We start from the raw sequence: 13326 nt of genomic DNA on the forward strand, positions 1-13326 counted from the left end.
TTTTTTTTTACTAAAAAAAAGTATTGCTAGCAGACGTCAAGTTCTCGGTACGTCTATCGTGAACTTGACCCGAAAATAAATTTCAAAGAATTTATTTCTAAGATGTGGTTTTTATAAAATCGACAGAGGGTGAGTCATACTCTAAATTAAGAAATCAAAGGCAGCTGCAACTGGTTTTTCTAAGTTTTATTTTATTTATATGTTTAAGTTTACAAGTACGTTTATATAATAATGAATGCAATTATTATAATTTTACTTAAAAATTTAATACGTTTTATCTCTTAAATATTTAAAAATGAGCTGTGATGTAAAGAATATATTTTTGGTTAAAATGATGATATAAAATGAAATTGCAATATAATTATGAAAATAATGTCTCTAACGTCGCCATATATTTGCTGCACCAACTCCAATACCGCCCGAGGCTACACCCCGTCGTACGGCGTCCATGTCTTCTGGACGATTTTCCCGATAAGCTCTTTTAGAATCCTCAAATTCCCGCAATCTTTGGTTATAACGATCTATCTGATCTCTTAGTATAGCATCTTCGTGCATAGCCCTGCGTTCGTCATACTCCAAGCAACCGACACCATCCAACCTCTCCAGATCTAGCCAGCCGCGGAAACGCACACATACTCCATTCATAATGAAATAAGATTTAATATGCACCTTTCCCGGCTCCTTTTCAAACTCGCACTCCTTGTCGTGTATATAGGGATTCTGGGTGGCATTGAAAACCAGTTGTAAATTTGTGCCCGATGCCACAAATGAAATCTCAGTGTGACCTTCCCGGCAGCCATTTTGAAAGCGTATTTGTCTTTCCTCCAAAGCTCGCTCACGATAACCCGTATACCGTATCTCACTCTCCCTGCTCAAACGACGAAAAAGTTCATCACTTTCGAATTTCGACTTTTGATCAGGAACCACACGCGGCATTTTAAATATGAAACGTGGTTTCGGTTGTTCATATAGGCCAATTGTATCGTACGGTATCATTCCAGCTAAGGCTGCCTCGTTCATGGTGTTTTGGTTTTCGAAGAAACAGCAAAGACTTGTTTGGGAGTAGTCCCACTTGTGTTGAGCAGCAATTTTTGATGATTTTTTTCTTTACACTGAGTCAAAAGAAATGTGTTTTTTTGTTTGCTTTAGATTTGTTGCTAAATTAACTGTATATTTGAGTTATTTTTCGAAAATTAATGTCTCCAACAAGCAATTGATTTGCTTAAAGTTGCTCTAGTCTCTAGTATTTAAAGATTTTCAATACGAATTGTGTTATACTTACATTTTTGCGGTTTTCTTTCCTGGATTATTTTGTTTATTGTTGTGATGCCAATAGGGTTGGTTTTTTGTATATGACATTTTTGTGTTATAGAATTGAGACATAAAAATGTCTTGACAGACGATGTCAGATTGTTATTTTAAAAATGATTCATAATGATAAAGTCACCTGTTCTAATTACATTTTGAATCGAAGTAAGTAAGTAAGTAAGTAAGTAAGTAAGTAAGTAAGTAAGTAAGTAAGTAAGTAAGTAAGTAAGTAAGTAAGTAAGTAAGTAAGTAAGTAAGTAAGTAAGTAAGTAAGTAAGTAAGTAAGTAAGTAAGTAAGTAAGTAAGTAAGTAAGTAAGTAAGTAAGTAAGTAAGTAAGTAAGTAAGTAAGTAAGTAAGTAAGTAAGTAAGTAAGTAAGTAAGTAAGTAAGTAAGTAAGTAAGTAAGTAAGTAAGTAAGTAAGTAAGTAAGTAAGTAAGTAAGTAAGTAAGTAAGTAAGTAAGTAAGTAAGTAAGTAAGTAAGTAAGTAAGTAAGTAGTAAGTAAGTAAGTAAGTAAGTAAGTAAGTAAGTAAGTAAGTAAGTAAGTAGTAAGTAAGTAAGTAAGTAAGTAGTAAGTAAGTAAGTAAGTAAGTAAGTAAGTAAGTAAGTAAGTAAGTAAGTAAGTAAGTAAGTAAGTAAGTAAGTAAGTAAGTAAGTAAGTAAGTAAGTAAGTAAGTAAGTAAGTAACTCCGTCCGTCCGTCCGTCCGTCCGTCCGTCCGTCGTCCGTCCGTCCGTCCGTCGTCCGTCCGTCCGTCCGTCCGTCCGTCGTCCGTCCGTCCGTCCCCGTCCGTCCGTCCGTCCGTCCGTCCGTCCGTCCGTCCGTCCGTCCGTCCGTCGTCCGTCCGTCCGTCCGTCCGTCCGTCCGTCCGTCCGTCCGTCCGTCCGTCCGTCCGTCCGTCGTCCGTCCTCCGTCCGTCCGTCGTCCGTCCGTCCGTCCGTCCGTCCGTCCGTCCGTCCGTCGTCCGTCCGTCCGTCCGTCGTCCGTCCGTCCGTCCGTCCGTCCGTCGTCCTCCGTCCGTCCGTCCGTCCGTCTGTCCGTCGTCCTCCGTCCGTCCGTCCGTCCGTCCGTCCGTCCCCCCCTCTTCCTCTTTGTCCCTCTCCTGTCTGTCTTGCCCTCTGTCTCTGCGCCTTTGTCCCTCTCTCCGGCGTGCCTGTCGCTGTTTTGCCGCCGCCGCCCTTTTTCGTGTCGGACGCCGCTGCCGTTAATAATAACCGACGTAGGGTTCTGCTTATACTACACGTGCGGGTTAGTTTTATTTAAAACAAAATAAAATATAAATTGTTTTTAACTAAATTTGCTAGTGTTTTTTTAAATAATGGCAGTTCCTAAAATCGAATTAAATGCAAAACCTAAAAAAATTGTATTTGATGATGATGGTGAAGTCATCACTGAAACAAAACAAAAATCGAAAAATAAAAAGCAAAAGTCGTCCGGGAAAAATGAACATGATGAAAGTGTAGACGATATCAAAACTGAAGATGAGGCACAAAATGCTGAAGAGGATGAGGAGGACTATTTTGCCAAACGGGAAAAGAAAAAAACAAAACAACAATTTGAAAACATTGAAAAGGCTTCAGAGACACAGAAAAAATGGTATTATGTGGTGAGTTTGTTTGAGACACAATTGAGATTGTGATATTTATTTGATTTGCTTTGTAGTTTCCGCAATTTCCAGCTAGCGAGGAAATTTTAGATATGAAAGACAGTGAACAAATGGAACTACACAACATTTGCCGCTCTTCTTATGAACAGGAAAAAGTGATATTTTTAAAAAGTAAGTAGCCATTGCGTGATTTATTTGCAAACATATGTAGAGCAATAGTGTATTTTTTTATTGCAGATAATCCCTCCGATGCTAGATGGCTTCAAACTGCCCTCCACAAGGGTACAGCAAAGGATCGTGCTAATGCTGGTGCCTTATTGGTGACTAGCAATCCTCTAGCTAATCTTGACTCACTTTCCACTCTTATCAGTTTCACTAAGATATCAAATAAATCTAGTGCTGAAGTTATAGCCATAGTTACAGACTTGTGGAAAGAGGTATTGCTGCCACCTCATCGTAAACTATATTCTCTTCACATGCGTGGTGCTGATTGGAAATTGGTACGTAAGGATACAAACCTCACTAAAGAACAGCAAAGGAAAATCTATGCTTATTGGCATTTTGAAAATGAGCTAAAAGATCAGTATTTTGGTAAGAAGAATCAAGTTTTCAATTGATTGTTTAATCAACTTTTTTTGGTTTGTAGAATTTTTAAAAAATATTCAACAAGGCATCCAGACGGGACAGGATAACAATAAAACTGTCTCTATATTAACAGCATCACAGTTGTTATCATTTGCTCCCGAAAAAGAACAAATGTTACTGACCATGCTGATCAATAAGTTGGGTGATCCAGTGGCTAAGATTGCCTCAAAAGCTTTACATCATTTGACCGATGTGGCTCACAGACATCCCAATATGTGTGGTGTAATAGTTAATGAAACTGAAAAGTTACTCTTCCGTAATAATATCTCGGAGCGTGCTCAACATTTTGCTCTTTGCTATTTGGCTAGCATAGCACCTGCAGGTCGACCGGAAGTCTGTACAAAATTAGTACACATTTGTTTTTCCCTCTTCAAGGTTTTGGTACAAAAAGGTGCCATCAATAATCGCACAATGCAGGCCATCTTACGCTGTTTACAGAAAGCCATCTTAGAAGCTAAGCCTGCTGCTGGAAGCACAGAGTTGTTAAGCAAAGAAATGCAAGATACCATCTATCGTTTGGTGCATTTGGCGGATATTCGTGTATCCATACAGACGCTTGGTTTATTACTGCAATTGGTTACCGTCAAGACAGAGAAAAGTGATCGTTTCTATAATGCTTTATACATAAAGATGCTTGACATGAATCTAATCACGATTGGTGTTAAAAGTGCTGCTCAACTGTTGCACATTGTCCACAGAGCCATTTTTATCGATGCAAATATACCTAGAGCTCAAGCATTTATTAAACGCTTGCTGCAGTTGGCCTTATGCATGCCCTCAAATGTAGCTGCAGGTTGTTTAATAGTTATACACAAATTATTGCGTAGTCGCAAAGAACTGTGCCTTGAACAGGATAGCAAGTCTAGCAACGGTACTAATACCATAAAAGTATCAGTGACTGACGAGGAATTGGCAAAGTTTGATAGTGATGGTGAAGAAAAATACGATGATGTTAAAGATACTAGTGAAGAAAAGATTGAGGAAAAGAAGCCGGATACAAGCAATGTTGAATCGTCATGGCATCATTCCAAAGTAGCAGCATGTGAGAGTGAAGGCAAGGTGCGTGAGTTGAATCCCAGTAAATATGATCCTTATCATAGAGTACCAGCATTTGCGGGAGCCGAATACTGTCTACGCAACGAGCTACTATTGTTGAGGGAACATTTCCATCCTACAGTTCAAGTTTTTGCCGAAAGCATTTTAAATAGTAAGTTAATCTTTAGTTAATACTTTGTTGCAATTTTTTAACACTTATTTTTTTTTTTTTTCCAGACAAACGTATTGATTACTATGGTGATCCATTGCGTGATTTTGGTTTGCCCCATTTCCTGGAAAGATTTTCTTTCAAAAATCCCAAAAAGTTGGATCAAGAAAAATCCAATGTCACTACAATAGGTCACAAGCATTATGTTTCATATGGTCCTCGTGGCATGCCAGTAAAGTCTTTAACTCGTAACAATTGCAGTGAAGAGGAAATGTTTATATTTAATTATTTGGAACAAAAACGCAAGCAATCGGTTGTGGCGAAAACTTCTGCTGATGACGATGAAGAAGAGGCTGAGGGCGATTTGAAAGCGGGAGATGTGGATGATGATGAATTTGAACAATATCTTGATGGATTCTTTGGTAAAAAATCTAAGAAAGAGGACAAACATGAGCCGGGTGAAGAAGAATTAGACTTTCTCAAAGAGTTTGAGGGTGTACTGGGTGGCGAGTCTAAAAAGAGTAAAGGAAAAGCCAAGAAAAAGGTTGCTGATGATGAAGAGGATAATATGGAAGATATTGATGCTGATTGGGGTGACGATGATGAGGATGATGATGACAAAGGAAGCGATTTATCAGATGATGAAGAGGGTTCTATTGATTTTGATGCAAATGCTGAGGAGGATGATGAAGACGATGATGATGCTTCTATATCTATGGATGAAGATCTTGACGACGAAGATGAACATAGCATAGATAGTGATTCAGACGAAGATGGGGAAGGTGAACCAAAACATAAAAAATCTAAGAAGGACGCATTAACAGATATGAACGAACGTAACTTTGCTAAAAAGTTAAAACATAGCGATGGTAATTTATTTATTATAATTAATTTAATTCAATGTTATTATTAAATATTTATTTATATTTTTGTTTTTTTTTTATATAGACATGAGTTCCCTCTTTGCGGCTGCTGACGACTTTGCTGAATTGTTAGAAGAAACTGGCAAAACTAAGGGCCAAGGTACCTTGAATGCTGTTTTCAATACAGATAAATCCTCCGAAAAACAATTGAAATGGGAAGAACAAAGACGTTCGAATAATAAATCGTATAAAAATAAATCAAAACCAAGTGGCGGTAAAATGTTTTCCAAAAAACGTAAACATTAATATTAATTAATAATTTAATATTTTACTTACAACTAGTTATTGTTAATAATAAATAAAAAAAATCTATACATATAAAATCTTGTAAAACTTGTTGTTTGATATTTCTTGAACTCCGGAGCTTACAATGAAATTAAAATTATACCGAGATACCTATCCTGATAAATATTTATTTTCCTGTTTAGTGTTTTGGAATGCAAATTACATACTTCTTGTCTATTTATAGTGTTTTCTCGGAACACTCGTTTCCATTACAATTCGATCCGAAACGAAAAAACGTTTATAATACTGAGCGACAGCTGCACCAAACGAATATTTTTCCCCGGGAAAAAACAATCGACCAGTCAAACTGTTATGTCAAACAACGGCCTTAAACTTAAAAACTTACCTCAATCTATGTGTCTATGTATGTATACAACATCAAGATTTTGTTGATAAAATAGGGATTAAACAATTCACTTTAAAAATTGCTATTAAATATATCACAAATATTTGATTTAAAACGGTGGAATGTAATTAAAAAAATAGCCAGTGTTTATTGGATTTATTAATATGTAATTACGAGGAATAATAATAACTATTCGCCAAACCGTATTATTTTATTAAAACTATTTAATTTTTTATTTTTCTTGTGATTATTTTGTTTTAAACTTTGTGCCAATTTTTAATTTGAATTAACATTAAATTCGCTTGATAAAAAAACGTAAACAACGGTCAATAACAAAACCAAAAATAAATATAATTACAATTGTAACTACAACTATCTGACGACAAGGCATGCAATTTGTATTGCAAACTAACAATCGTTTTGTCGTTGACGGCATAACCGCCGATTTATTGAGCAACGGCAAATTCTTTTGTTCGCATGCCATGCATGTGTTTGTGGATTTGTCAAGTTGACATAAATTTTTGTTTTTGTAAGTTTAAGCGCGTAAAAGGATTTACATATTTGCATTGTATTTTCGTTTGCTAAAAGGATTTGTTTAAAATGTGCCTTAAAGTTAAATTAAATTAAATATTTTGATGTTAATAAATTCAATAAAAGTAAAGTGAAGTGTAAATAATAAAAACTATGGAGAAATTTACAGTAAATGTATAAAATTCTTGAATTTTATGTGTGGTGCTTGCAAACTGCAACTAATTACATTTGCAACTTTTTGTTACATAAAATTTGCAAAATATTTCAATCATTACAAGGTAAGTTTTAATCTTATTCCTTACTTGAATACTGTACATATGTAATTGTAAAATTAGTACTAATAAGTTATTTTGAATCAAATATTCCGGGTACCCGGCATCTAATCTATTGTTTTCATAAAGTTATGCAAATTGAGTCTGTTTTCGTGCTCACAAGACTTGCAATGTGAAGTTATTAGTTTGGAAGGGATTTTATTGCAAAGTTAGGATAGAGTAGGTAGTAAGATAATTTCATTCAAATCCCTTAACTGAAAACAGTAGAGATTACAATTCACTGCTCACAGTCTAACAGCTTGAAGTGCTCGATAGCTGTATAATACTTTGTCCAGAACTTTACGAACTATTATAAGTGTGAACGAACTTTTATAAGTGTAAACGTAGATATATCCTAAATCTAATTTTTACGAAATACTGGTGGCCATTCAGACAATACAAAATCTATAAGTTTTTAAACTAGCTTGGTTACCTGTTATCTTTGTTAGGTTAAGAAGGGTTATGCACCATAAAAAGGTGCAACTCATATTAGTGTCATAGTGTGTGATAATCCAAAGATCCAAAATAATATGAACATATTATGTAAGTAAAGAGGAGAGAGGAATGAAATCAGCTCGATTCCTAAGTGGTTTCAACCTGGAAATTGTGAGAGAATCTGAGTCTTCCTAGTCAAAGAAATAACAAATTCCCCTGATAAATCCTAGTAGACTGCAAGGGTTGAGTCCTGCACTTTCCTTCAGTTTGTCATGGAACTTATTTCCCAGCCATTTCAATCTGATATTCTGTATTCTAGAAAAAAGGCAAATTATGTGCCTAAACCAATTGACTCTAGTTCGTCCGCATCTTCGTATGTCCAGCAATGGTCAGGTATATGGTTGTCCCACTTACTGACAAAGATTCTAATTGAGCAATGCCCCATTAAGATCCCTATTAGAATCCTTAGACAGCGCGAATGCAGTACTATAAGTATCTTGGTAGATGTCACATCAAGTGTAATTAAAATTTTAAAGTTTTCAAAATTCAAATTTTTATGGAAATTCAAATTTTTACAGAAAATGTGTTTTTTTTATAAAAATTCAAATTTTCACTAAAATTTAAAATTTTTACTAAAAATTCAAATTTTCTATTCTAACAGAAAATTTTCACTAAAAATTCAAATTTTCACAAAAAATTTAAAATTTCACTAAAATTTCAACTTTCAATAACACTAAGTTTTTACCAAAAAAGCAAATTTTCATCAAAAAATTGATTTTGAATAAAAAATGAATTGTCACATAATATTGATTTATAAACAGATTATTGACTCTTCTTCAAATTTAAACTCAATTTAAAAAATTTTATAGTTTTTTAAAGTTTTATTTAAGATTTTATTATTTATTATTAAATTTTGGATTTTTCAATATATGTATATATAAGAATATGTACATATGTATGTAAATGTATACATGTACATATGTATAAAATTACATCGATTACATCTTTTGATTTCTTCATTATTTTATTTATATTTTATTACCAAGTATTTTTGTTTTTGTTTTTTCTCGAACTGTAATTATTGTAAAGAAGAAGAATGTTTGTTTGTCTGTTAGTTGGTTAAACAATAAATTAAATATGTTTGTATTTGTTGTTAGAATGTAAAGTATTTTAGCGTATTAGCAGTTTCATATTTTATGATGAAATCTAATCATTTTTCAAGCATTTCAATTTGAATTTATATTATTATTTTTTTTAACATCTACATACAAATATCTTTTCTTTTATGCAAAACTTTTTTGTATAATTTATAAACGTTTTCTCTTTTCATAATAAATATTTAAGGAAAAATTAATTAATAAAAAAAAAATTTAAGGCTGGGTAATTTATACGAGTTTAAAATATTTTGTTTAACCCTCTTGTGCCCATTTATATTTTATATACAATAATAAAACTTTGGTCACTAGTGCATAGTTTTTTTCTGTTTTTTACTAGCTTTATAATTTATTTTTCTTCAAATTTCGAGTATATCATTTTAATTTCGACTTTAGTTTAAAAAATCTAATATTTTATTGTTAGCAGAGTAAAAAATTAATTTAATATTTTTTTATATTTATTTCGTTTTTATTTTTCTTTATTGATTTTTTTTGAATAACAGTCTCAAGAGTTTGTGTGTTTTAAATTTTGGTTTTAACTACATTTTATATGTATAAATAAATAAATGCTTTCCAAAGGTTAAATATTGTAATAGTTTATATTTTAATAAAATTAATTTAAAAAAGTACTCCTATTTTGGTTGTTGTATAATTTCCTAAATTTTCTTTTTGTTGTTGTCGTTTAAGTATGCAGATGATGGCCGAACAAAAATGTCTTGTCTATAGACTGATCTTGAGTACAGACTGATTAGATAGTCTTGACTACAGACAGATCTATAGCCTTGATTATAGAGAGATCTATAGTCTTGACTGCAGACAGATGTGATCTATAGTCATAAGTATAGATTGATCTATAGTTTTGACTATAGAGTTATCTATATAAAATCTTGACTATAAACTGATCTATAGTCTAGAAAAAATACTGAAAAATCATAACTTTTCGCAATGCATAGAAGATATAGTCTTAACTATTGACCGATCTATAGTCTTGACTATAGACTGATCTATAGTGTCGACTATAGAGTGATTTATAGTTTTGACTATAGACTGATCTATAGTCTTGACTATAGACTGATCTATAGTCCTGACTACAAACTGATCTATAGTCTTGACTGCAGACTGATCTATAGTCTTAACTATAGACTGATCTGTAGTCTTGACTATAGACTGATCTATAGTCTTTGCTATAGACTGATCTATAGTCTTAACTATAGACTGATCTGTAGTCTTGACTATAGACTGATCTATAGTCTTTGCTATAGACTGATCTATAGTCATAACTATAGGCTGATCTATAGTCTTAACTATAGACTGATCTGTAGTCTTGACTATAGACCGATCTATAGTGTCGACGATAGAGTGATTTATAGTTTTGACTATAGGCTGATCAATAGTCTTGACTATAGACTGATCTATAGTCCTGACTACAAACTGATCTATAGTCCTGACTACAGACTGATCTATAGTCTTGACTGCAGACTGATCTATAGCCTTAACTATAGACTGTCTTGACTATAGACTGATCTATAGTCTTTGCTATAGACTGATCTATAGTCTTGACTACAGACAGATCTATAGCCTTGATTATAGATTGATCTATAGTCTTGACTGCAGACAGATCTTGAATGTAGGCTGATCTATAATTTCGCCTATAGACTGATCTATATTCTTGACTATAGTCTGATCTATAATCTTGACTATAGACTATCTATAGTCTTGACTATAGATTGATCTATAGTATTGACTACAGAATGAACTATAGTCTAGAAAAAAAAATAAAAGTCATAACTTTTCGCAATGCACAGTGAACAATAATGAGACGGCCCAAAAAAAAAAAACATTGATGGTACACAGTACACACAGTGTACAGTGGGTGTGAAAAAACAAATAGAGATTACAAATTTTGTATACTTTTAAAGTATTTTTTTATTGTTTAAAAAATGTTGTTTTATGTTTTTTGTTTTTATATATAAATTACATAAAAAATACGTATGAATGTTTGTTTTTTTGTTTTGTTTTTGTTTTCATTTGTTTTATATCAAGTATTTTGCATAAATTATTATGTTCGTATGTTTATTTTTTTTTTCTTGTTTTAATATTTTTTGTTTCTTTTTATAGTTCATAACTTAGAGATATTATTTAAAAATAAAAAAAATGTTGTTGTTTATGTATAAAAAATAAAACTTATTAATAAAATTTACAAAACTTTAAATACTAAATTTGCTTAATAGCTAAACTAAAAACAAAAAAATGAAATATTGAGAATTTTTGCGAAGTTAGTTTTGGGAAATTATTTTCTTACAATTCATATTAAAATATGAAATTATAATTAAAAAAATATATATAATTCACAAATGTATATAGAATGAAGTAGAAGAGAAAATTGTGGAGATTTTTTGTTAACGTCTGCTTAAAGGGATTTTGTTCCACGTTCACACTCACATTATAATGTTTTTTTTAGAATGATGCGAACTCTAAAATAAATTTTGTGTAATTGGGGGGTGAGTGTAAGGGCGAGAATATAAAGTTAAACTAAATCAGTCATCATAAGCATCTTCATCTTTATCAGTCAGAGCTGAGCTTAGTTTTAGGGTTCTGTCTCAGTTAGTAGGGACTTAATCGACGCGAGCATAACGTGGTACAATATCGTTACTAATCCAGAAATTACAATTGGGATAATCTTCTTGTGGCAGAGGATCTTGACCGATATTAAGTACTCGTCTTCTGGGCTCGTACTGTGGCATGGTACCATGGGAGACATAGTAGTAGAAGAGTTGTTGCATGGACGATACAAAGCGTCTTTGTTCGACAGTGTGTGGTTCATAACGGCCCAAAATGGCCTGGACATCGGCATCTACAGTTGCCAATTGTTCTTCACCCTCACCCTGTGTGACCACATAGAAGGGTACTGAGGGTTGAAGGCGGGCATTTGTTAGTAGCGGACAGATGGTGCGAATATCGGAGATCATAGAGATTAGTGCACGATAGTTGGTAGCATTATAACGTTGTATGGCTTCGTCGGTTAGATTAAGAGCTCCAATTTTAGATGATTCCAAGAAATTGCGTACTTCTTCAGCCGTCCAGTTAGTGCGTTTATGTAATTTATCTGTGTGAGATTCATGAGCCGTAGTACCCATAACCAATTTGGGATTACCGGTATGTTCTATCTTCCACGATTCGGCAGGATGTTCTTGTAAAATATCACCATCAATTACCAACCATTCGTGGTGAGCAGTAGAATTTTCTTCTAAAGTGGGAACGTCAAGAGGGAAATGTAACCAAGTATCAGGGGTAGCATCCCACAATTTTTCGGCTGTTGTGCTGCGCAGACAATCCACGTCTTGGCATTCGATGGCTTGCATAATTTCCTGGTTACGTTTCTCAGATTCCGTTAACGCTTTGCCGGGCAAAATGGCCGAGGCAGAGGAAACCCAAGCTCGTGTATATAAATCTTCGGCCTTTTTCGAAGTAACTAAGGCAGATACCAAAGTACCACCAGCACGGTGACCCAATAAAGTAACTGATTTGGGATCGCCACCAAAATGAGCAATATTCAATTTGATCCATTTGAGGGCCGCAATAATGTCACTTAAAGCATAATTTCCCGAAGTATGAGGATAAGTATCCTTGGTTAAAGCTTCTAAGGCTAAAAAACCAAATGCTCCCAAACGGAAATTGGGTCTTACAAATATAACATCATGGGAACGTGAGTAACGGGCAGAAGGTCTAAGAACTCCAGGTGAAGGACCAGTTAAACTCTCTGCTCCTATCATTACTATAACCGGTAAGGGATTATCGTAGCGTACATGTGGTGTAACTACATCCAAATACAGACAATCTTCATCTCCCACTACCGTACCATTACCCAATCTCTGGGTACACAGTTCACTGGAGTTGTGAGCTTTCAAAGTGCCATTCCAGCAATCATCGATACCTTCAATTATTTGAGCCGGTCGCCAACGTCTATCACCCACGGGTGGTAAGGCATAAGGAATACCACGAAAAGCGAAAGCACCATCTTCCTTCAAGCCTTCCACCATGCCACAGCCGGTAACAGCATCCATATAACGTCCCTCTCTTATGGGCGGTGAGGTAAGCGTCTCATGCGAGAGCACATAACCAATAACAGCAATAAGCAAGACAAATAGTAAAATGCCTAAAGCTATTAGAGCATCATCCACAGAGCATTTATATGAACGTAAACGTTGGCAAAATGATACTGGTGGTTCGTCTACTTCTTCGGGAGATTTTTCATCGTTTGCCTGTTTAATCTCTCCACTGGGAGATTTCTTAAGTTTAGCAATCTCTTCTACACCATTATTCTTTGTCGACGCCTTATCGACACAGTCTTGATCTTTAAGGGAATCATCTAAAGTCTCCATGGAGGCGAGGCCGGCTTTACCCATGCCCATTTCTACATCATCATCGGATTTCTTTTTAGGCACCATATTGGCTATGGGCAACTTGATGGCATTTAAGAGACCTCTCTTCTTGGGAGGACCATCTGAGTTTTGCTGTTCAGCCGTGGCTTCTGCTGCTTCTGCGGTAGCTTCTGTAATTGTGGATAAATATATTTGTTA

At 34.3% G+C, this 13326-nt stretch overlaps 3 protein-coding genes across 4 annotated transcripts in view; 1 reads left to right on the top strand and 2 right to left on the bottom strand.

The window, feature by feature from the left end:
- Nucleotides 1-171: 171 nt before the first annotated feature.
- On the bottom strand, nt 172-1350 carry LOC119610646 (protein big brother). The gene is made up of 2 exons (XM_037965955.1): nt 1283-1350; nt 172-1112 (listed from the first exon to the last, which is right to left on the bottom strand). Exon 2 carries the CDS (start codon nt 1018-1020, stop codon nt 379-381), a length of 642 nt encoding a protein of 213 aa, XP_037821883.1. The 5' UTR covers nt 1021-1112; nt 1283-1350; the 3' UTR covers nt 172-378.
- A 1160-nt stretch (nt 1351-2510) lies between these two features.
- On the top strand, nt 2511-6006 carry LOC119610642 (CCAAT/enhancer-binding protein zeta). The gene is made up of 6 exons (XM_037965949.1): nt 2511-2912; nt 2969-3083; nt 3150-3503; nt 3559-4764; nt 4830-5630; nt 5710-6006. Exons 1-6 carry the CDS (start codon nt 2625-2627, stop codon nt 5928-5930), a joined length of 2985 nt encoding a protein of 994 aa, XP_037821877.1. The 5' UTR covers nt 2511-2624; the 3' UTR covers nt 5931-6006.
- Nucleotides 6007-10254: 4248 nt separating this feature from the next.
- The window catches only part of LOC119610635 (neurotactin), a 37285-nt gene continuing 34213 nt past the window's right edge, over nt 10255-13326 (bottom strand). Inside the window, exon 3 of one of the 2 annotated variants that reach the window (XM_037965937.1) lies at nt 10255-13298. In XM_037965937.1, the coding sequence (XP_037821865.1) occupies nt 11362-13298 (1937 nt within the window). In that variant the 3' untranslated portion in view covers nt 10255-11361. The remainder of the gene's footprint in view (nt 13299-13326) is intronic. The other variant, XM_037965936.1, reaches the window with a different exon arrangement.

Source organism: Lucilia sericata, unplaced genomic scaffold (genome assembly GCF_015586225.1).
Source record: "Lucilia sericata isolate MDLA Ls3-8-SP2 unplaced genomic scaffold, ASM1558622v1 Contig001258F_arrow, whole genome shotgun sequence".
NCBI classification, from domain to species: domain Eukaryota; kingdom Metazoa; phylum Arthropoda; class Insecta; order Diptera; family Calliphoridae; genus Lucilia; species Lucilia sericata.